The 25,821-nt window shown below is 43.0% G+C and overlaps 1 protein-coding gene across 1 annotated transcript in view; it reads right to left on the bottom strand.

Annotated features, from left to right (window-relative positions):
- Positions 1-25,821, bottom strand: part of LOC148031382 (PRA1 family protein A1-like) — a 42,331-nt gene that overhangs the window by 9,010 nt on the left and 7,500 nt on the right. The window contains exons 2-3 of the mRNA XM_087684906.1: positions 19,045-19,085; positions 18,881-18,959 (exon numbers count right to left, since the gene is read on the bottom strand). Of these exons, the coding sequence (XP_087541032.1) occupies positions 18,881-18,959; positions 19,045-19,085 (120 nt within the window). The remainder of the gene's footprint in view (positions 1-18,880; positions 18,960-19,044; positions 19,086-25,821) is intronic.

Genomic DNA, 25,821 nt, shown 5'->3' with positions numbered 1-25,821 from the left:
ATGCAATCACAAATGGTGACGTGGTAGGTCTCATATTGATGTGGTAGATCGCACACAATCTGAGACTAAGTAATATCCAGCAAGGCAATGCATGCTGTCAAATACTAGAAAGAAAAACAAACCTGAGAACAATCAAAGCTCCAAATGTCCCTGTTAGACTCTAACTAGGGATCACAACCAAGAGATGACAGACTGACCAAATAAGAATGGACTCCCAAGGAAAAATAGTCACTGCTTTTGAAGTCTTGGCAGGTTCTTAGGCAGCCAATATGCACCCATTGACCAATCCCCCAGGTGCTTTGGGACAGGACCTCTCCAATATACACAAGGTGAGCTACACTTGTCAATTCCTACCGGTTCCAATTTTGGGCTTGAGAGGGAAAGTCAAGCTAAAAATATGCTTTCACATTAAACCTTAATTGGCTCATTTAAACAAGCCCCAAAACTAAAAACTTTAATGCTAAAAGAGTTTCAATGTCCCACAAGTAAACTTGCATAGTTTGGTTGGTTCCTCATCTATAAAAAGATTTGTGTCATGAGGATATGTATTTTTGAAACCTCACTTAACATGCGGATTAATTTTTAATCGAATGGTTAAGTAAATGTTGCACATGTAAGGTGTAATTGAGGTTAGAGTAAATTTACAAGCCCAAGAACAAAGGAAATCACAAGATATCAAAGGCAAAAGTTGCTATAAGTTATGCCGCACAGGTACTTGCTAATATCTCGAGCCAGTAGTTGGCCTAGGTCATTCATTTGGCCATAAGTGTCAACAGGTGGCACTAGAGAAGTGGCATCTAATGGTACCTAACGCCAATCTGATGGTCAAAGATGACGCAGAGACACTCAAAAATGAAAGTTGCCTAGCCAATTTAATTATTGGCCAATCAGATTATTTTTCAAGGTACCCAAATAATTATATGATTACTTTTCAATATTTCAAGAATAAAAATTAATAATTAATTATAGGTAATGCTGAAAAAGCCATTTGGAAAGGCTGCCACTTGTCAAAAATGCCCATGCAAGACTGAAAAACGTCTTTACAAGCTAAAGAGAGATATTTTTAGTATATTCAACTTGCAAGAGAGAGGGAGGAGATGCTACTTGTTTTATTTGCAAACATTGAAAAACCTTCTGAGGCAGCCAAGGGCAAGAGAAGACCAACCAATGGCAGCTGACAACATCCACAAGCTATTGAGATAGGATGTTGAAAAACAGATAAACGATGTATGCTCCACGAAGAGATATCCTAAATCCCATATGCATAGTGAGAAGAGTGAAACAACCCAACTTCTATAAAGCATTGTACTTGACTATCACTTTCACAATGATGAATGCAATATCATGATGTTGTGTACTTTAAGTTAGTCTCATTGTCATTATCAATCTCTTACACAAGTTTGTGTTTATGAGTCCAAGCTAATCTATCTTGGAACCTAATTCACTTGTGTAACATTTGGTCTGGTCATTATCCATGTCACTATGAACTTAGTCTTCATCTTTCAACCTCCATAGCTGCCATGCTCTAGATCCATACATTTCACCATGGTATTAGAGCTCAGCATACTACTGCTGCTACACGTACAGGCCGCGATTCTCCTTGCGAACATAGAGCAATCAAAGGTGGTCTAATGAGCTTACTCCCCATCAAAGGACTCATCAATTGGTTGCCTCTACAGGCTGCTATGATCAAAAAACCAGTTGAGTCTAGCAAAAACTCTAAAGACTCCATAGCCAAAACCTCAAAAGCTTGACATTTATCACTGGTTCTTCTCACTGAAGCTATCAATAGTGATTTTAATCACTGAGCTACAAGCACTAAAGTCCACAGCAAGATTCAACCAAGGAGAGGAGACCTTTGAAGATTTGAAGACCTCAAGCACCGACATCCAACACTAAGCTCAAAGAATAGTATCCCCCATTGATACTTAGCTAGTGTCAGTTTGACACTGATCTTTGTGTATCTCTTGACGCATTGAACTACATCTCTTTTGTTGGTCGATTGGCTGTTGATCAAAAACGGCAGAGCTCAAATAAACAACAAAGTTCAATGGAGAAGGCTTCCATGCCTAGAAGGAAAAGACCATGTACCACCTCATGAGGAAAGACCTCTGGGATCTCTTTGAAGACGATGAAGGTGATACAAATGGCGGGAAAGAAGATTCAGAAAACGGGATCCTTGCAATAGCTCCACCAACAACCAAAGAATGGAAGAGGATGAATAACAAGGCACTAGGCATCATTGCTTGTGGACTAAGTGATGATGTGCCATATCATATCTCTGGCATCAGAGATGCTAGAACTGCTTGGGAGAAACTTGACAGGATCTTTGGTACCCAAGCAAAGAATTCAAAGGTAAAATTACTCGTGCAGTTTTATAAACTAGATATAAAAGATAGTCCTTCCATGACCATACACATTAACAAGTTCAAGAGCCTAAAAACCCACCTTGCAACTCTTAAGAAGAATATTGATGAAGATGAAGTGATAGCCGTACTACTTATAAGTGTAAATAAGGATCCATATGAGAATCTTGTGTCTACCCTAAGTAATGTTCCAAGTCTCTCACTTAAAGATATTGAGCACTCACTACTTAATGGAGAAAGCAAGGTTAAAAGCAAGGATACAAAGGAACACACCAGCAACAACAAGGACACTTATGGAGCAAGAGGGCGTGGCCGAGGACTCAACACCAACAACAACAAGGATTGGATTATATATCATTACTGTGGCAAGACTGGCCATACAACCAATGAATGTTTCCACAAGAACAAAGCACAACAGATACAAAATGGTCACCACCAGAACAAGTTCAGGAATGAAGAAAAAGAAAAAAAAGATGCTTTCGCTACCATCAACAACTCTGATAGATTGTTCTAAAAAATCATTGTATCTTTCATATGTTTTTTCCTTAGAGGATTTGCTTTGTTTTGTTTTTTTTTTAACCCTTGCCAAAAGATGTAAAGTTTCAAGCTTTAACTTGACTAGGTTGCCTATGAGCTAGTCTCTCGGGCCATGTCACCATGCAGGGAGAGCAAAAGCCAGCAAGTGTAGGGACTCATCATTTGAGAGGGGGTGTTGATAAATAGATAAATGATGTATGCTCCAGGAAGAGATGTCCTGAATCCCATATGCACGGTGAGAAAGAGTGGAACAACCCAACTTCTATAAAGCATTGTACTTGGCTGTCACTTTCACAATGATGAATGCAATATCATGATGCTATATACTTTCAGTTAGTCTCATTGTCATTATTAATCTCTTACAGAAGATTGTATTTATGAGTCCAAGCTAATCTATCTTGAAACCTAATTCACTTGTGTAACATTTAATCTGGTCATTATCCATGTCACTATGAACTTAGTCTTCATCTTCCAACCTCCATAACTACCATGCTTTAGATCCATGCATTTCAACCACGACAGTAACTGTAAATGACTAATTCTCTTCAATTCTTTACATCTACAAGCTATTGAGACAAGGCAGCAACAATAAATGACAAATTTTCTTTAGATCTTTGTGAAAAAAGTCTGAATTTTCTCTCTCCTCATCATTCTCTCTCATCTTCCAACCTTTCTATAGCCTTGCTACGAAGATTACAGCATTGAGATCACCAAAGGCTGAGAAATTTCAAATTTCTCTGCTATAAACCCTAATTTGTAGCAATAGAAATTAGGGTTTAGCAGCAAACTTGAGAAGAGCGCCAAAAATTGGAAGCTCCAAGACTTAGATTCAACAGGGCTAAGGCTGTTTTTAGTCAAATTCAAGTGGAGGGACCAACGAATCAATGAATTTGGGGCATTTAACATCTCCATCAAACTGGATGAAGGCCAATTGACTACCTGAATCAAGGGGCAAATCAAATTGAAGACTTGCTGGTCATTTTGGACAACAAAGGGAGTTGGAATACCGAAAGGGATTGGGAGAATCCCATTGTACATCGACTTCTTCTTCAATTAAGTTAAATAAATACCGAAAGGGGCGCCAATTTTGGGGACAACAGGGTATCCGTTGTCTAAGATTGTAAGTTAAGCTGCATTTCTCAATTTTGTAATAAATGTTACTACTATAACTAGGTTGTAATTAGGGAATTACCACCCATCCACGAAAGGAAGGCTGGTTTCATTTGTGTGTTAAATAACCTAGCATCTCAGTTCATTTAATTCAGCCTGCCCCATCCAATCTTCACCACTCCGATGGTTGCCAGCACCGTCACCTACTATTGCGACATGTTTTCAGCCTATCATGGCTTCCTCTCCAATTGTCACTCACTCTATTGGAGGTCCCTACATGTTATGTTTTACTCCAATTTGCCTAGCATCAACATCCTACAGTGCTCCACAACATTGTTGTGCTAAGAATTGCTCTTAGCCACTTAAACAGCCCCAAAACATGCTTATTTTAGGCTTATTTTAGCCAAAACCCTAAAACGGGGAGCGGATCAAGAGAGTTAAGTGGGAGAGAATCTAGAACCCTAATTTTCTATAAATTAGCAGCCAGCCCTCCACTCTTCCCCAATCTCGTTTTTGCAAGTTTCAGGTGTTATCAGCTTGCTGCCCACACCCCGTTCGCGGACGACATCTCAGCCCTTGCTGTCCATCACTATTCCCTACAGTTTGGAGCCTGTTTCCAGCCCTCCACACACTAATTGCTGTTGTTTCTGCCTGGCGACTGAAAGCTGATCATCTGCACTGTTGTTGTACAGCCTACCATGTCAGCAAACTGCTGCATTTGCAAGCTCCAGTTGCCGCCCTGACATTTTTCTCTCTCCTGCTGCAGTCACTGCAATCTTCCTCTCACCTGTCAGCTGTCGTCGACAGTTTTCTCTCTCCGCACAGCTACGTTTTTAGTCTTTCTCTCTCCTGCAAACTGTCTTGCCTGCGTTTTTAGTCTTTCTCTCTCCTCACTGTTGTCTGCATCAAATCCAGCTTCTCACTGCTGCATTTGCTGGTGTTCGACATCCGGAGGCTGCCTTGCTGCGATTCGGGATCCGTTCGGAGTACGACACACTCTCCAGCTCATTATCCCTGCCCTGATCCTTGAGATACACGAGTCCGAGGTTCAATATTCATTCACTGCATAGTGTGTTTGTTGCATGAGCATTGTATTATTAGTAGTTATATCATTTCATTTATTCACTATGTTCATTGTCTCTGAGTTACCCTAACCCTAACCCTAATTGTGTTCTTTTATCAGTCTGTGCTTTGTCGTACGGTTTCTGTTTATGCTTCTGTGTTAGGGTATTTTCTTTACAAACATGATCAGCCTGCATTTTTGCTCTCTACAACTTGGTGCCTATCTGCTGGTCACACTCCTGCATGTTGGGCAGCTTCCTCCACTACCCCAACTTCTAACTACTTGTTCCCATGTGCCACCCTCCCCATTCAGCCTTGGCTGACAGCTGCATTTTCAGCCTGCTGATCAACTGCCTTGCTGCCATATAGTCCTAGGGGTTACTTTTTGCCCCAACACACTCCAACAAGCTATGTTTTAGTTGCTTGCCCACTCCACTTAGTTCCAGCTGGTGGTTACCACACTTGGGATCTATCTCTAGTGGACATCATACTCCAACATCTCCCTCAACTAACTCCCACAAGGGCCATCAGCTATAGAACAGCTCTGCCTTTGAGAATTCTGTACAAACATTCACTCATTTACACCGTTTTATTTTATTTCTCCAAAGTTTTCTCTTCTCCATTTTGTGTTTGTGTTTTAGTTTGAACTATTGTGTTTGTGTTGTAGTTTGAGCGATTGTGTTTGAGTTATGTTCTTACATTCTGTGTTTTCTCAGTGCAAATCCTAACACATCCTCACAATTCCATCTCTCAAGATGGTATTTGGTGTTGAAAGACACAAGTCTAAGAGAAAGAATTACTTTTTGCAATTAATGCACTTTCTACATGGAAACGCTACCTTTCAGAGGCATATTTTCATATGCTCACTAATCATGAGACCTTCAGATGTTTTCTTAATCAAACAAGTTTCAAAAAAGCATATGAAGTGGGCAAATTTCTTCTCAATGTTTTCATATTCAGATTGTGCACATTGAGGGTAAGAAATGTTGTGGTTGATGCACTTTCAAGAAAGCCCCAAATTTCCACCATTACCATGGCTCATCACTCTAATTGGATGTCATGAAATAGCAATATCATGCTCCTCCATATGAAGGGCGTAGAGGAATTGGTGCTATAATCAAGGCAATGGAGCACATTTTCTTTTGGCTATCATTGAGACATGATGTTGACGAGTTTGTATACACATGCTTTGTTTGTCAAAAATTCAAATATGATAGGCAAGAGGTTCCAGGGTTATTGTTGGTGTTATGTCTCGCAACATCCACATGGATATTAGTAGCATTGGTCACAATGGTTGTGAAAGTGGCTTAGTGCAAATGCATTAAGGGCACTTTGGGGTTAAGGTAGCGGAGTCCTATTTATAGAACTCAAGGCCCGATTGTACACATTCATTGTGCGATCACCACTCTTGGCTCATTGGCTGACACATTTGTAAACTAGGATGGTGTGGACTAGTGGGGTGGGACACCAACCCTTGGGATGTAGTCATAACCCTAGAGTGCTCCTAGCTCCCAAGCTCATGGGGAAGCCCATTTGGCTCTACGGCTAGGAGGTGAGTTTGATGTCCAATCCTTTTACTGTGGACATGGCTTGTACCGTCTCTCATGTGTAGGTTGGATCCTAAGGGGACATCTCATTGGTATCAAAGCGTCAACCTACAATTGGACGCAAGATTCAATGACACGCACAAAACCACTTTTACTCATGGAATCTTGATGGTTCACGCCTGATAGGCACACCTTTATCTCATTCCAAGTGACATGGGACACTCCTAGTAGGAGGGCCATGCACCAGGGGTACACGTTGCAAGTGGTGGGTGTGATGGCAAGGTATGTTTCTTGTCTGACACTCATGCTCAAGTTTGGTATTGGAGCAATGCTTGTACTCGGGATGGGATAGGGCAACCGTACTTTCAAACTACCACGTGAAAAGCGATTTCCTTCTTGGCATTAAATTGTGGAAAGCAAACCATGCTTAAGATAGGCGTGGTCAAATTTGTTTGTGCCACGTATAAATTGATTTGTAAAGAAGGAAGAAGAACCGAACATGGGTAGATCTTATTTCTTCCTCTTCTTTCCTTATAACCTTTCTTTTTTTTAAACAAAGCTAGCCCTTGCTTAAATAGAGCTGCCCCCCCCCACTTGTGTTTCTGTTTTTTTCACGACTGAACAAATCCGCATCAAATGCACTCTATTTGCAATAATGTACTCTATTGTGCCCTGTCTCTCTCTCAATTCCAATCAACACATCACACATTCTCGTGCACTCTCTCAATCTTCTTATTTTCTCTCACCTTATACATTTGCTCTCACCATCATGGCTTCTTGCGGTCTATCTCCTTTCAATGCACAAGTTTCTAGCAAACCTCAACCCGTGGAGGATGCCGATTTAGCTTCTCATGAACTCAAATATACACACAAGCAGTATCCTAAAGCATCTTCTTCCTTCAAATCTAATGGAGATTCATCGCTTGTGATGATTCTCCAAGCCCAAATCAACAACATGCAACAGCAATTAGCTGAGCTATGCACTCCCTATTTTCCACTTATACCCGCAGCCATGAAGATGTTGCCTCTTCAATTTCAACATAATCCCTTTAAAAGCAAGAAGAAAGAATGTAATGAAACGAACATCAATTCATGGTTGGCCAAATGGATGGCATATTTTGATTTGTATTATTTCAATGACGCTCAACATATCGGGCAGATACAAATCATGTACAAGGGAAGGCGTATGCTTGGTGGGTGAAACTACATCCCAAGCCAAAGACGTAGGCTGATTTTCAATCCATTTTTCAAAAACGTTTCATGACTGATGATTAAATTGAAATTTTTCAAAAATTATTTGAGCTAGATATGAGAAAGAAGAGCTTGGATGCATATTCATAAGAGTCTAAAGACTTAATGCATAAAAAAAAGGCCTTGGACAATCCTCAAATCATACTTTACATGTGATATCTTTTCGGATTGTTGTCAAACTACCAAAACGAGATGATCCGCAACCCACTATACTCGCTCGAGATGTCTACAAGTATGTAAAGAATTTTGATAATATTTTAGCTGCAAGTAGAGGCAACTAGTTAACATGGGGCTCCCATAGAGCACCTCTATCTTTAAGTCAAAGAAGTCTTCTACCCTGACAGCAACTTGTTAACTGTCTTCAAAGTTGAATGAAAAAAAGAATGGTTAGCACAAGGTCACTCGCAATGAGCCATTGCTTCACTTGTTAGACGGGGCACTTTCGTGGCAATCAAAAGTGCCCTTAGAATAAAAAGTTGAAGTCTACTTCTAAGAATTCACTAAATACTCTTGAAGCTCCAAGTATATCTTCTAAAGTTTTATTGGAAGATTGTTTTGTGAATGCTAGTAGTTGTAATAGTAGTTCAATTAACAAAATTGTATTCGGCCCGCATGACCTTTTAAAGATCAATAAGCATATAAATGGCCAAGAAGTTACAGTTTTGTTGAATAATAAATATACTCATAATTTTATTTCTTCTCAGTTGATATAAAAACTACAGTTCCAACTTCCACACGATACCTACCAATCAAATTTATTATATCCTTTATGCAAAGAGCCTGTTGTGGATCTTTAGGATCAAGTGGTACTACATTTGATCTTTTGATCTAACAATACCATCAACTTATGGACTTCCAAATCATGAGCCTTGACCATGTCAATGTCATTCTTGGTATACCATGGTTCTTTAATAAATATTCATATTTATACATTGACTATAAAAATCATGTACTTTCTTTTAAGCTTAATGCACATATGATTTTAGCATTGAAGTATAGTGAATATTTTTTCAATCCAAGTGTTACTCCGTATATTTGTTTTGTGGAAAAAGTTCAATCATCCAAAGCACAATGTAATTTTATTTCTTTTAATAATAATATTAATACGAATTCAAATGTGAGTATTTGAATCCAATATCACATGCTAATATATTTCTATCTAAACTATCTCACGGACTTCTATCATCTTGCAGAATCTTAGACTATAGAATCGAGACATTACCACATAATCATTCGGTCTCTCAACAACCTTATAGCTTTAGCCCAAAAGAAAAGGACGAGATAGCATGGGGACTTACCTGTCCTTCTCGCTAAAAGGAAAAATGACACAATGTACTTCTGTGTCAACTACAAAGGTCTCAATAAGGCGACTATCAAAAATAAGTACCCATAAACTAGGATGGTTGGTTTTTTAGATCAACTTTATGGTGTGTGATATTTCATCAAAATCAATCCTAGGTCCAATTACCATCAACTACGAATAGCATTGTAGGATGTCTCGAAAACTATATTTCGAATGCAATATGGACATTATGAACTTTTAGTCTTACCTTTTGGGTTGACCAATGCTCCTGTAACTTTTTAATAAATGATAAACGACTTATTTCATCTGTATCTCAAATAGTGGATGGTTGTTTTTCTTACAACAACTTTATTTATAGTAACTCATTGGAAGAACATGCGAAACATTTGTGCATCATCTTACACCTTTTAAGATTAGAGAATTTGTTTATAAGACTATCCAAGTGCGAATTTTTTCGCAAGAAGCCACTATATCTTAGTCATCTCCATTGATGGCATTTAGATTGATCCCAAAAAGGTTCAAGTCGTACTTGATTAGCCTATTTTTGTAACCATAAGGCAAGTAAAATCTTTTTAGGTTTTACAAGATTTTTTCAAAAGTGCATAAAGAACTATGCTCATATTGATGAATTTTTAACGTCTTTGCTTAAGGTATCCAAAGCAAGAAGCAACGTGTTAGTCCATCAGTTGTTTGGACTAGTGAGCTCAATCAATGTTTTCAAACATTTAAACAGTTGGTTACTACTATACCGACATTGCAAATTATCAATCCGAATAAACCTTTTGAGATTCATACACATGTGGTGATTATGCTTTAAGTACTACTCTTTATCAAGATGGCTAACCTATCACATTTGAGAGCCATAAGCTCATTGATACCCAAACATGCTATACCACCCAAGAGAGAATATTTTGGTGGTCATCCATGCACTTAACTATAGTGTAATTATTTATACAACGCTCAATTCATTATTTGGACCACAATTCATTAAAGTACATTTTTTATGGGCCCTATCTCCTAGCCACAAGGTGAGATGAGCGGAGCTTATACAAGAGTTTGACTTTGAGATTCACTATAGAAAGGACGCAAACTAATACAATTCCTAATACTCTTAGTCAAATTCCTGAAGTTAATATATTATCCTTCTCTGAAATCTCAACTGATTTCTATCTTTCTCTCAAAGGGCACTGTGAAAACAATCTTCACTTTGATAAGATTTGACAAATAGTTCAAGATGGATCTAGTAGCCCAAGAATCTTTGGCGGTCCGAATGCCCAAAAGCTAGATACTGACAGAAGGATGGCAAAAAGTATTTCATTCATAATGAATTAATTTTTAAACAAGGCAAAGTATATGTTGGGTGTAAAGTCCCTTCATCTCTGTGCATATAGTCATGCGGGTGTAAACACACCCTTATTGTACCCTAACATATAAATACATTCTTTCATTCTTTATGTACCATCACAATCTGGTACACCTATCTCTGCGTTCACTTTCTCTAACTCTCAAATCTGCTACTCACGCCTCTATCCCGCACTCCATTGCGCACTCTCTCCCCTTCAAACTGATATCAGAACTGCGGCTAAGGTGTACACGCTTCCCGGAGCTCGTGCAATATCACCAGCATTTCGCTCGCAAGCAATCAGCAAGTCGTCATCTTTGCTGGTCAAGCGGGAGCACGCACAAGACAGGCGACAGTGCTTCAGGCTTGTTTTTGCTCAGACTGTCACCAGAAAGGTCACAGACAGCCTTTGCAAACCAGTACAAGTCAGGTAGTCACTGTTTTGACACACGTGTGTTGCCAGAAGAGACAGAAGTTCCCAGCCAGGCGACAGCACGTGCAGTCTCGTTTTAGCAAGTGACAGCTGATTCTAGTGAACACAGCAGTTTTCGCCACTTCCAGCAGGCGCAGTCATGAACAGCAGGTGACAGCTCACGAGGACAGGCGCAGGTAGATTCGCTAGGCAAGAGGCACGCGGGACAGGCGGCTGATCAACAGCTGGTGTTTCGCCACATTATCAGCAATTTTTGTCAATTTTTCATTAATTTTTGCAAACAAGCCCCTTGCTCACTGATGCGGGTTCCTGCGCGCAAGCACGATGCTCAGATTTGTGCAGATTTATGCCCACAAATTTGGGGCTTTTCCAGATTTAGTGCTGTTCATGCATAATTGAGGCATTTGCCTCATAAATTGCAGACATTGTGCGCATTTAAATTGGGGATTTTGCCAAATTTAGTGAAATTTTGCTCACTTGAGTAAAATTTCTCAACATTGGACCCATAAAATTTGGGGCTTTTACTGCATTGGTGAAATTTTGTTCAGCTGAGTCAGATTGGCTGACATTCGTGCACACTTGGATCTGGAAATTTTGGGGCTTTTACAAAATTTTGTGAAGCAATGGACAGCTTCGGCGAACGTGGTGTGGGCAGCAAGCTGAAACACTTGAAACCTGCAAAAACGAGATTAGAGAAGAGTGGAGGACTGGCTGCCTATTTATAGAAAATTAGGGTTCTAGATCCTCTCCCACTTAACTCTCTCGATCCACTCCCCATCTTAGGGTTTTGGCTAAAATAAGCCTAAAATAAGTATGTTTTGGGGCTGTTTAAGTGGCTAAGTGCATTTCTCAGCACAACACCCTGCACCTGGTCCCATCGGCCGTGAAGGGAGTGGATGACGGAGGTCCAGAGCTTTGCCAAAGTCGCCTGTACAGAAAGTCTCTCTCCTCCAAAAACCTCCTGACACCGTGCCTTCTAGATATACCATCCAGTGAGACTCCCCACGATCTCCCACACCTCAAGTCTACTGTGGGCTCCAGTACCTGGCGGATGGGTAGAGTCTCCAAGCCGGCTACTGCGCACGACCCAGCCTCTATAAGGAAGATTGTGTCTTGCATCCCAACCTCATACAGAAGGTGACGACCTTGGCTAACTACCTGCCACAGCAGAAAGCTCCCCATGAGATACATCCAAAGCTAGTTGCTATGCGGCGGAGGATGCAACATGCTCCTCTCCACACTAGATGCATCGCCTCACACAACCAGAGGCAATGCTTTGGAGTTTCCAGAAGCTGCTATGTGCACTGTTTACATCCTCCATCCTTCTGCATCTGGGCTAACCAACTCCCTACTGTCAAGTCTCCATGTGCCACCAGCCATATAAAATACGATACCCTCCTCAGCCTCCAGATGTCCCATAGGCGGCGCTACAAAGTCCGTCGAAAAGCATATGTGATGATGTGCTCCGCCCAATACCTGCTACATGATGGCACCTAGTCCATGTCCTCCCACATCAACACATGTCTGCCAATCTTGGTTGTGTACTCCAGGAACCTCAGTGGCTTCTTGGTGACCGCAATGGCCGGCCATAGCCACTCTCCTGGATCCCACTCCAGCTCATCAAGTGGTCTGCCCTCCTAGATCCTAAGTTGCCATATCTTCCCCTGAAGGCCCACCACTCGAATCCTCCTCCACAAAAGGAAAGCTATCCCCTCATTCTGTTGCCCACTGTCAAGGGCCAGACGCCCCCCTCCTGAACGGTGAAGAAAGTCCCCTACAAGGCACCACCCACTCTGCCTGCCACCTGTAGGGGGGTACCTATCAGTCAAAACTTAGCGGCCCATACCTCCCTGAGCTCTACCGGCTCTCGTGCCAAGGGGCCAAGGCACTCGTGGGGTATTGCTGCGTCAATCTCCCTTCTCCTCAACTCGACTCCTCTCTGGCAACCTGATGTCCGCTGCAACACCTCCTCATCGACCAACCTGTACACCTCCCGCCAAGTCCTGATGGTGCGAGCCAGGCCGGCCTCCCAACCAGTCCACTGGATGTGGGGGCGCTCACTGATCTGTACCCCCTCCCAATCCCCGACCTGGAGGTTCCAGATCACCGACTGATGGTCTATCTCCTTCTGACAACCTGGGGGGCTCTGAATTAGGGCCTTTCGGAGGCCCTGCCACACACGAAGTAAGCTACGTATGAAGGGGGATCGGGGGAGGGAGATTTGGGCCGTCGTAAAGATCCATCTCAAGGATGGTATCCAATTCCCGCCAAGCCTCAGTCTGCACTCCTGGAGGCCCTCCTACAGTAGGACCTTCCATGTCTACCCTCCTAGTCTGAGACCGCAGACTACAAGCTTGCCCAAAAGGGCTATACTCTGATACTCTGGGTCAATGATCCCAAGCCCTCCCTCTGACCGGCCGGATGATGGTCACCCACGCCACCTTGGCTCGAGAGTCCCTCAAACCGTCCAACCCGGCCCAGAGGAAATTCCGCACTAGGTGACGAAGCTGAACACCACACGATGAGGAGAAGCATCAACATGAGGCGATGTACCAAGCCATCACTAAATGGACCTAGTTGACCACCACGGCTCAGTCCGCAAGGGAGAGGCGAGCAGTTTCCAATGGGTCAACTTCCTGCGAATAGAGTTAAGGACTCGGAGAAACTGCTAAGCGGAGGTGATGTCGAGTTCCACCCGGAACCCTAGGTAGCGGACGGTCTGCCCTCTACACACCCATCTAGATCCCAAGTGGACACCCCACTCCACACTAGAGTCCGGGTCTGTAAGGAAACCAACCGACTTCCGCCAGTTGATTTTCGCTCATGCTGCAGTACAGAACACCTTGAGAGCTAGTCTCACCCTCTCCAGCATTAACTTATCGTTCTTTATGTAAAGTGTTGTATCATCTGCATACTCTGAGTCTAACAGCTCGGTCTCCTCTCTCACTCAAAGTCAAAGGCCGTATAACCCACTCACACGTGATCTAAGGAAGTGAGACATCGCCTCTACAAAGAGTAGGAACAAATACGGGGCCAATGGGCAGCCTTGCCATATCGATCTCTCCAACCAAAACTCCTCCCCTCTCCTGCCACCTATGAGAACCTTGTTGGTGGGTGATCGGTAGAGTGCGGAGACCCCATGGATCCATGCCTGGGGGAAGCCCAACCTCTCCATGGTGCTCTCCAAGAAGTCCCAGTCCACCCTGTCATAGGCCTTCTCAAAATCCAAGAGTAGTACAGCCAATCCCTGACCACTATGCTGGGTCCACTCTGTCACCTCAAAGAAGGTAAAGACATTGTCTAGGATACTCCTATCATGGACAAAGCCTGTCTGTGTGTCATGAATGATGTCTAGAAGCACGAGGCGGAGTTGCCTACCAATCATCTTTGCCAGTGCCTTATAGGCAACTGGCAATATGGTGATCGGTCTCCACTCGGATAGCTCCAACCGGTCTCCCCCTTTGGGGAGGAGACTAATAAGACCTGCTGATAAACTCCCTGGCATCCGACCTAAGCTGAAAATCTCCTGGAAAGCCAGCAGTAAGGGGTCCTTCACTTCCTCCCATAAGGTGGTGAAGAAGGCCTTAGAGAGGCCATCCTCCCCCAGGTATTTCTGCCCATCTTGTGTGTGGAAAGCCTCCTCTAATTCCTTCTCTGTGAAGGGGGCTAGGAGAAAGCATCCCATCTCTGTGATGAGGGACGGGATGTGATCCCAAACCTGCTGTCTACAACGATGTCTTTTGGCTGAGGTTGTCTCCTACTGGAAAAGGTTGTAGTAATCGGTGGAAATCTCCATCACCTCGTCTAGGGCTAGAGTGAATCCTCCCATATTGATCCCGAAGGCTGCGTATCTGCTCTTTTGAGGTGTGGGGCTGGTGTGCTTAAAAGAACTCCCTGCACATTGTGTCCCCCTTCCGTGCCCAAAAGGCTGCTGAGGTGCGTAATGAGAACTCCGAGCGTCTGTCCTATAGGCCGGCGATGGCTACTCATGTGCGCATCTCCTGTGCGTGGAGGATGGGATCCCCTAGTGCCTCCTGTAATAATCTCTACGTACTGCTAGGTCCCGCCGGAGTGCTCTCTCCTCCTCTGAACACTCCTACCTGGCCTCTAGGGCTGCCTCCTAGCAAATACTGCTCAACTCGGCTAGGACCTCTGCAACCTCCTTTGCAATCCGGTGCCTCCTGCTCCACTCCCTAGTCCAAATCTGCTCAATCTATCTCTTCACCTCCTCTCTCTTGTAGATCGAGTCAAGGATCCGACAGGATCGCGTACCTAGGGAAGATGCTAGAGGATCAAGTGTTCACATTCCCAAGGCTCATCGTGATAAATTTGAAGCAGCTTCCCAAAGACAAGTGTTTGTTGGCTACAGCTCTCAGTCTCAAGGCTATCGTTTGTATGATCCCGTCAAGCGGGATGTGTACACCAATCGAGATGTGCTGTCGTGGAGGTTCCGGCCATAGCAGCGGGTGAGAAGCATCCCGTTCTTGGAGATCCAGGGGAGAGTTGGGCACCCGAGACAGTTCCTTTGGAGCCCGCGCCTTTTGATTCTGATTCTGTTTCCGATACAGAGTCTACTGTTCTCCCGGTCACCCCCAAGGAGTTACCACCGGTGGATATTCCAAAGTCTTCAGCTAATGGAGAGAGACGAGGAGAGGTCCGGCCTCCTCCTCATTGGGCCCGTGACACACTCCGTGATTCAAGGATCGAGGGGGTCCCTGAGGAGTGGGGACCGCAGGATGGTCCGCGGAGGTCACGGAGACACCAGGCACATTCTACGGAGCTTGTTTGCTCTAACTATTGTTTGATAACCCGTATTATGCACGATCGAGAGCCCACCTCCGTGAAGGAGGCTTTACAGTCCGCACCATGGAAGAAAGCTATGGAAGCCGAGTTGGAGGCTATTGAGAGGAATGGCACTTGGTATCTCGTGCCTCGCCCCCCGAATAAGAAGGTGATTGGCGTCAAACGGGTCTTCAAGACCAAGTACCTTAGGATGGTTCTTTGGACAAGCACAAGGCTCGCCTTGTTGCTAAAGGTTTTGCACAATGCCCCGGGCTTGATTGTCATGACACTTTTGCCCCACTGCTCGTATGGCGACTATTAGAGCTGTTCTTGCCTTGGCTGGCCATAGGAGATGGCCTGTCTACCAGTTGGATGTGAAGTCGGCCTTCCTCGATGGTGATTTGAAGGAGGAGATCTATGTAGAGCAGCCTCTTGGCTTTGGATCTTCAGATGGGAAAGTCTACAGATTGAAGAAGGCCTTGTATGGCCTCAAGCAGGCTCCGCGTGCATGGAACGAGAAGATTGATTCGTTTCTTCAGTCACAGTTGGGATATCAGTGTTCCAAGGCCGATCCGCAACTTTATGTACACACTTCCGAGGCTGGTTGTGTGCTTTTTGTGTTGTATGTTGATGATTTGATTGTCACAGGTGATCATGCACAGAAGATCAAAGAGACAAAGGCAGCTTTACATCAAAAGTTCGAGATGACGGATTTGGGTCTACTCCATTTCTTCTTGGGCCATGAGATTTATCAGTCTCAGAGGGGGATTTTCATCTCTCAGCAGAGATATGTACAGGAGCTCTTGGTTTCTTTTGCGATGGAGGATTGTTGGACCATTTCTACTCCTATGGATCCGAACTGGAAGGCCACTTCACATACAGCTTCTCCCATGGCGGATGCTTCCCACTATCGTCAGTTGATTGGATCATTGATTTGGCTCCTCAACACTCGTGTTGATCTTTGTTTTGCTGTTGGGCTCTTGGCGGGGTTCATGAGTGAACCTCAGATGGTGCATTGGCAGGCTGCCCAGAGGATACTTCGGTATTTGAGAGGGACATCTGATTTAGGGATTCATTATCCAGCAGGGACAAGTGGTTCAGATCTTGTACTTGCAGGTTGGAGCGACTCGGATTGGGCTAGTGATGTGGACCACAAGCGGTCTACTACAGGTTACTGTTTTACCTTGGGTGCCGGTATTATCTCATGGAGTAGCAAGAAGCAGCCCACGGTAGCCCTTTCGTCTACTGAGGCGGAGTATCGGGCCGCGTCTTCCACCACCTGTGAGGCTGTGTGGCTTCGGAGATTGTTGGAGGAGCTTGGCTGTCCCCCAGACTCGTCCTACTTTGCTGCAATGCGACAATGAGAGTTGCATTGCCTTGGCACGGAATCCTGTTTTCCATGCCCGGACGAAGCACATAGAGATCCAGTACCACTTCATCAAAGAGAAGATCTGGATGAGACCATCGTTGTGGAGTACTGCAAGACGGAGGACAATCTTGCAGATCTGTTTACGAAGGCACTTCCCCAAGCTCTACTTCGGAGACATGCCAGATCCCTCAGGCTTCTGCCCCGCCCAGGCTCTGAGAGGGGATGTTAGGATTCAGATCCTGTAGGAGGGCAGTCGGACTGCCACGTGGCAGTCCGACCTATTTCTGGACAGTCGGCTGCATTTAGTGCAGCCGACCTGCATTTACTGGGCGCCTATTTTGTGGCTATTATAGCTGATATTCCAGCAATCTTCACCTATCACTGATCGCAGGTTTCAGGCTGAGGCTCATGCAGATTTCATCTCTGTCTGCAGATTTCAGGTTGGAGATCGTGTAGACTGCAGCGGACTTCGAGGTGAACAGCAGGTTGCATCGTCGAGGTGGAGACACACAGTCCCGCGCACTGCGCCCGTGTACATATCTGCATATCTTTGTATACAGCACACTTTATACAACAGATCTTCTCTCTCTCTCCTCTACGTTCTCTCTCTCTCAGTCTTGGTCCCACGCTTCCGCATCACTGCACTCTGACCCATGGTACTTTATAGCTTAGATACATGGTTTGTTCTTTACTTTCTCTTTCATTATCTTATACAAGCTATTGTTCCAGCTCTCTCTACCATAAATGGATCCTAGCATCATTATGTATTTCCCATCTTGGTGAGGACATATTCATTATGCCTCAGCAACACCTAAGAGCAATCCTCAAATGACATACAATTCCCCACTTCAACCACTTTCTTCTCACAAGTCACTTTGGCCTCTTTAAAGGCAAAAATACAATCTATCTTTCTATGTCACACACCCTGTATTCTTGCTTGTCTCACTGTAACTGAAAGTGCTTTAGACATACTCACGAACCAACACTCATATGAGTGGTATAAATTCTTTGTTACAGATGACAGCAATAAGGGCTGATTGGCAGCAGCACAAAGATCAGCCAAAATAATTGACTATCTAGTCAGCTATGTGACAAGTTCACCACCCAGACCAACTTCTATCAAAAAATGGCTTATTATTTTTCTTTACTCAAAATTTGGCACAGTTGACAGACGAGTTGACCATTTGTGCCACATTTTCCACTAAACAATCCACTCATTGTGGTTTCATGACAGCTTCATTTCAAAAGGACTTTTTCTATCGAATCTTTTGACCTGCTGGTCTAGAAACTGCCCCATAAAAGGTGGAGAACAAAAAATGTTGAAATTTTTCAGTAATGGGACTGACACTTGCTTGAAGATTTAAAATGCAATATACTACCTGACAAAATAGTGTTAAAACCAGAATACAAAATTTGCAAAAAGGTTTCAACAATGCGATTGAGATTTTCTTTGAAGATTTAACATGCAAACATGCTCCCTTATATGTATTGCTTTTTTCGACTTAATAATTAAGAAAATTTTCAAGTTCAGTTAAAAATAGAAAGTTGGAAATAGTAGTTGGTGAGACAACTTGTGGAAGTTTGGCACATTCATATCGAGCATACTTTTTTACCTCTTTGAACTGCATGATTAGCAAAGCACAAACGAGCTTTTCCAATGGTTAAAGCATCATCATCTCAACCATATTTATTGCAGCCATAGTATATGTGAATGTCAAAACTAAGCCATAACAGAAAGGCATCCAGTGAGTTTGTATTCCAAAAAAATTAGAAATTACCTGTCATTCAAACATGCTAAGCACAGCCCTGCCATTGCCACAGCTATTAAAGCTAAAGGATTCCTTAAGAAAGCTATCTCTGCATTATAATAAACATTGAGATGGATGAAGGTGTTACTAAAACCAAAGTTATTGAGCCAAATATAGAGTAGTGCAAAACTCACCCATAATAATTGCCATCAGGATAAAATAATTGGTCCGATAGCTGTAAGCAACAATGTCAATAGAGAACTCAAACCAGTGAAGCTGAGTCAAGCCAAACAAATTATTTCAAGGCAAATGCAAACATCACATGAGATGCCTCATAATCTCAGCCACAGCATACTACTCAAAACCACCAACAGAAATTGCTCCTCACAAGTTTGTACCAGTTCTTGAAAAGTAGTGTTAAATATAGCCAAGCATATTTTCTGATGCCCTATACTACTTTTAACAAATTTGAACCCTCCCCAATGAGCCTTCAGTCACTCTTTCTTGACCTCCAGCAATTGCTATTCATGCATCCAATGCTTGGCATTTCTTCAAGGTGATAGACCAAACACCCTAGTATGCCGGATCATGTCTCTAGATCTGCTAGCATGAATTTAGACAAGTTTTCCCGAAAAAGGGGACACAATATCCTTGTTAGTCAGAAAGGAAAGACATGTGAAGATGTATGTAGTAAATAGGTGAAGAAGGCTTCTACACATCATTGTCTCTTCTACTTGAAGGACTCCCACTCCTTCCTTTGTCGTTGTTTGCCAAGTGGTTGAATGCAACTTAACCCACATGATCACAATGCTGCTTCATTTTAGTGGAAAAAGTGCTTTCTAAATATGGAGAAGTTTGGAGCCTTCAACTTCAAAATGGAAGAAAGTGCCTATTCCTCCTCTTTAACATAGATGTATTACCACCCTACTAGCATGTTTGCTAGTGAACATGGGAACGACTCTGTGTGTGTGTGTGTGTGTGTGTGTGTGTGTGTGTGTGTGTGTGTGTAGGGTGGGGTGGGGTGTGTGGGCAGGGTGGATAATGATGAGCTATAGATAATGGTTGATTAATTTGACACAAACGAGGCTTAAGGTTCTCACATGTATCTTACCTTTAATAATGTAGGTGTAAACGGTGTTGAGCCACTTTTAACAAATATGATGTGTGTTCACAAGCATAGGAGCGTAAAATACCTGCCCCCCCCCCCCCAAAAGAAAACATGTGTACATAACCAAGAGGATCTTACCTTGGTAGAGGCAATGCTTACTCTTGCATCTCAAAAGAGACACATGAAAGGTCTTACACCGAAATTGGAGGAACACCCAAACACAACTCTAATTGCTAGAATGCTCCTACACCTAGACATAAAGAAAGATTGGCCCCAAAGGAAAGAGCCCCTTTGGTGTCTCTTTCATTACCAAATGATCCATACAATTTTTCACTCAAAAAGCTCTAGTCACTAGCCTTCCAAACTCGACCCTCAATAGGAAAAATCCAATACAACTACTCAAGGTCCTAGTGCATGTGCCTAGCTGCTCTAGTGACCCAAGACAAAAAGCACCAAATCTGAGAAAAATGGCTATATTGTTGAGCTAACAATGCATTATAACCTGATTAGCTTTTAATTACACCCCCAAAACTCAAATTACCAAACTTTCATTTAAAAAAGAAATGCACTCCTAGAGAGTGACAGTGGCCCATAAACCAAACCCTAATTTAGGAGGACCCATCCATCTATAAATAGATAGGCTGCCCACCACTCAACCTTAGTCCTGTTTTGTAGATTGCCAACAACTGTCTCTACTATCCACACACCCTTCAAATTCGATATCGCAGTTCGAGCTGTTGTCTATTGCTGAGCTACACTTGATGCATGCTGTCCAGCCCTCTCCACTTGTTAGCAACTGTTCTTGTTAGCAACTGTTCTCAGCCTGTCTATATCAGTCAGCTGGCTGCGTTTACTGCTATAGATCATCTACCAGCCTGCATTTGACCCAAATTTGCTGCCACCTGATGCTAATATCATCTGTCACTACTGCATTTACTGTCCAGCCTGGTCATACAACCTGCCACATCATCCATACAGCTGTGTTTTGCTGCAAGAGCTGTCGTCTGACTGTTTCCCATTGTTCAATTGTAAGTTTGACACTGATCCTCACACTGCTGCATTTGCTGCTATCAGGAATCTCCGAAGGCAGTCTACTATATTTTGGGATCCATTAGAGTACAACACACACTCCAACTCACACTCTCTATCGCAATACTAGAGACATGAGAGTTGGGGGGTCTATATTCACTTTGCATAGTGTGTTTGCTGCATTGAGCATCATATATTCATTTATTCATTCTTCTTCTTCAGTGTTCATAGTCTTTGAATTATCCTAACCCTAACTATGTTGTTCATCAATCTGTGTTGTCATGCGATTGTGTTGTTATCTGTAGATGAGCATTCTTTACATGGTATCAAAGCTAGGTACTCATAGAAGAAACCTAGGCTTTTCATTGGAGAGCTCGTCATCAGAAATAGGTTCACAAAGAGAAGATGACTTCGAACACTTTCTCGCTGCTTCAATCTCCTAAACTCTCCATGAAAAGACCCAAGTGGGAGTGGGCTTCACAGATTGCTCCGCAAGGATCTGACGTAGATGGAGAGACATCAAAGTATCATTGAAACCAGCCTTCCTCCTCAAATAGGGTGGTAAATCCCTGATTACAACTTAATTACAGCAACAAACAATAAATGCAAATCTGAAAATACAAATTTACCTACTAATCTTGGACAATGCACACCCAATTCGCCCCAAAATTGGCGTCCCTTTCGGTATTTTTTTAGATTTATTGAAGAAAAAGTTGATTTACAATGGGATTCTCCCAATCCCTTTCGGTATTTCAACTCCCCTTGCTGTCCAAAGTGACCAGCAAGTCTTCAATCTATTTTGCCCCTTGATTCGGGCACTTAATTGGCCTTCACCAACTTCACAGACCATGGAAATGACCCAAATTCAATGGCTGGCTAGTCCTCCACCTGAATTCAGCTGAAATTCACCTTTAGCCTTGTTAAATCCAAGTCTTGGAGCTTCCAATTTCTGGCATGCTTCCCAAGGCTACTACCAAACCCCTTTAGATTCATTTCTCAACCTCCAAGGGTCCGAATGCTGAGATCTTCGGAGCAAGGCTATGAAACGGCTAGGAGATGAGAGGGAAAGCTGTAGAGAGTGAAAATTCAGAGTTTTGTCGCAAAGAATGACTGAAAATCAATCAAGTGCAGCTGTTGCCCTACCACAACAGCATGTAGATGCAAAGAACTAAAGAAAATCAATCATTTACTGCTGTTGCCCTGCCTCAACAGCCTGTAGATACTGTCTCCTGCTGTTGATTTGTAACAATCCCGTCAAAATTATTCCCCCCCTAATAATAATGATTTTTTAAAAGGATAAATCCCCCCCCCCCCTCACGCCACCAACTGGCGGACGGCCAGGGGAAGGGCGCCGCCACGTGCCGTTGAATGGCCAGGAGAATGCGGGCGTGCGACAATTTCTTTAGGCAGCAACAGCAAGAGGTGGAGGATTGGGGCGCTGCCACGGCTCACGAGAGGAGACGGGTAGGTGCCACGACTATGGGGAGGTGGCAAGGGGGCTGCCATCATTGATCCCCCCCCCCCCCCCAGTTACCTATATAAACCACCAGGGGATGGGAAGGCTAGGAGGTCACGACTTGCTCTTGCTCGAATAGAGAAGAAGAGGGAGAGAGTGGGTAGAGAAGAAGAGAGGAATAAGGAGGAGAGGGAGAGAGAGTAGAGAAGAAGAGAGAGGAGAGAGTGGGTAGAGAAGAAGAGAGGAATAAGAAGGAGAGGGAGAGAGAGAGTAGAGAAGAATAAGAGAAGAATAAGAAGAAAGGGGGAGAGAGGAGAAGAAGAGAAGAAAAAGGAGGGTAAGAGAATAGAGAAGGAGAGATAGAGAGAGAGAAGGAATTTGTTTTTTCTTTCCTCGTTGAATAACTCGGAGCTCGTCATCTCTCTTTCCTTTCCCCCCTCCCCCCCTCTTGGAGAAAATCCTCGTAGACTAGTTCCTTTAGCGAGGAGCCGTCTCTTCCGCAATCTGGGTGTGTAGCCACGAAGCAAAAGCCAAATCATACGATGCCTCCCAAACGAAGTAAGGTCCAACCAAACAAGAATCCCACCTCATCCGATGGAGGCATGGGGCAAGGAACCGCGTCACTTGGTAATCAAGTGCGTTCCATTCACCCTACCCTGATGGGGAGTCTTAAGGACATAGGCCGGCTTCATTGGGAATGAAAAACTATTCGGCAAAAGTCTATCATAATTAACCACCATTTAGTTTACATCATTTTATCATATTGGAAATCGTGTATTCATGCACGCAAAAGAAGAAGCGAGGACCTTATTGAATATGCTCATAATACTTCAGATTATGCAGTAATGTTAGCATGCTTAAAAATGGGTTGTTGAAACACACATGCATATTCGTCAATTAAGCAGAAATCGTGCTTTTTTTCTTTGCATCACAAATTTGTGAAATTGGAAAGGTAGAAGTAAGGGTTTGAATCAAGTACATGAAATTCCTTAATTGCTATGATGACGTTCAAATATATCTAGACCATTGCAAGACTAAAACAGGTATTCGACTCCTATAAACTTTCAGAGGGAGTGTTCGTTTTTGCCTTTAGGACTGATAGCTTCACATCCTCCACCCCAAGAATATATATATATATAGACACACACACACATATACAAGTCTCTATTTGTGTTTGGCATAAGCGCATCGAAATGAATTCCCAAAAGCAAAGGCCTACTTTGCAGCATTGTATTGTCTAGGAAAGTTACGCCTCTAAATTGTGTGGCATCATGATCAGTCTAGTTGCGCTGCTAGGGTTTCATCTTGAAGATAACTATCATCCGCACTTATGAAATACAAAAATTTGTTCAAGAGCTGTTTAATATAAATGAACCCTATACACGCAAGGATAGGGTTCAACTCAACTTATTTAGGGTTTCGAAGAAACTAAGTTTATCTGGGGTTACTTCATAGGGGGACGTAACGAAGAGATTCCCTACCCTTTGAATGATATTGGAAATTACCGCTAAGGCATGAAGGACAACACTTGGGTCATTAGCAGATGTCTCGAGCACTCATCTGCACCTTTGTTTGTGCTTGTAAATTTAAGAACACTAGTTCTATTTAAAAAATTAAAAAACAAAAAAAAAGAGATTGTGTAACCCCAAACTCATAAATGAGTATAGTGAATCATGTGGAACTTTTGGAGGGCATGCCAAACCATCCCCAATTGGCCGCCAACCCTAGCCAAAGGGGTTCTAAATAGCCGTGACGGAAACATGGACCGAACCCGCCACAAGAGGTCTCTCTGCGGATTGATTTAAACGTAGGAGGACGCTTGGATGCCAGGGGGGGCTCTAGCTGTAAATTCCCTGCCTCCGGACCCTATCAAACAATCAACGTGACTCGAAATAGATTTTTGAGGAGCCCTTGTTACTAGTGCAGGGCAGAAACTTTGTGAAATTAAAGTGCATCCTTACGGATTGCGAATATTGTAATTAAATATTAGTTTTCAACCTTAAAATACTGAAAATTAATCTAATAATTTTTTCAGTGCCTTGAAAAATAATCTAACTAGCCAATAATTAAATTGGCTAGGCAACTTCCATTCCCGAGTGTTTCTGCACCATCTTTGACCATAAATGGGCAATAGGTACCATTAAACGCCAGTTCTCTAGTGTCACCAACTGACACTTATGGCCAAATGGATGACCTAGGCCAACAACTAGGACTAGATACCACCAAGTACCTGTGCGGCATAACCTATAGCAACTTTTGCCTTTAACATCCCATGATTTCTTCGAGTCTCGGGCTCGTAAATTTACTTTAACCCCAGTTACAATTCACATGTGCATCATTTACTTAGTCATGTGATTAAAAATTAATCCACATGTTAAGTGAGGCTTCAAAAATACATGTCCTCATGACAATCATGGAGTCCATAGACCCTATGAGATCACATGAGCCGAGTATAACCTCATACTTATGCATCACGCTCAGCAATTACTAGAAGGTGAACTTGTTTTATCCCCTTTAGATTCATTGCACAGATTTATTGATTTTGCAAAAAGGATGGACACTCCACATGGGACTAGCCATCTTGTCAAAGAAATCGGCGCAAAGTATAAACCTATATTTTCTTCTCCTCCACGTACTCCTATGTCAAGTATCCCTACTGTTGCTGCATCTTCTATTGTTTCTACTTCTCTACAAGATTTTGGTGATAATCGAGAGAAAGAAGGTATTGTCCAATCAATTTATAAAAGCTCAAGTCCCAAAGAAGATCAATATATGTATAAAACACAAGAAGAGATACTTATAAGAAAAAATCAATAAACCCTTTTGTAAGTTTTCCTTCTCCTACTTTTCCTTCAAGTTTTGAATCTCAAGGTTATTTTGAAGTTAGTGAAACATCTCATTCTTTGTTTCCATCATCCACATTTCAATTCCAAAGATTAAATTCAAAAATTCAATTTAATGAATCGACATTCACATCATCATCACCTCACTTTCCATTCCGACCCAACCCACCCGCTTCTTCCCTTGCATCTCCATCTCCACCTTTCCATTTCACACACTGTCAATGACATCTCACATCACACTGGGGGGTTCTTCAAACTTAGGCATGGTCTTTAGGACCTCTACTTCTCCGAGTGGTGTAGATGCATCTATCGAGGAATCTCGACTTCCATCTAATACACTTCTGACTTTTTCACATGGGAAACCCTCCCCATCTTTCTTGATTGTGAATCAGGTACCATAGTTTGCCCATGTGGCTATGCCTAGGGAAGACCCACCAATTATCTTCTCGTGCCTCAGCCTATAGTTAGGCAAGGCTATAGAGTTCCAATGGCACCTTTTGATCACTCCTAGCCTATTTTTATCTGCCCATCTTAT

This window comes from Lygodium microphyllum, chromosome 9 (assembly GCF_053477565.2).
Source record: "Lygodium microphyllum isolate KBCC chromosome 9, Lygodium_microphyllum_v1.1.10, whole genome shotgun sequence".
Lineage (NCBI taxonomy): Eukaryota > Viridiplantae > Streptophyta > Polypodiopsida > Schizaeales > Lygodiaceae > Lygodium > Lygodium microphyllum.
Note: the sequence above shows the minus strand (reverse complement) of the source record. Positions and strands in the feature narration are given on the sequence as shown.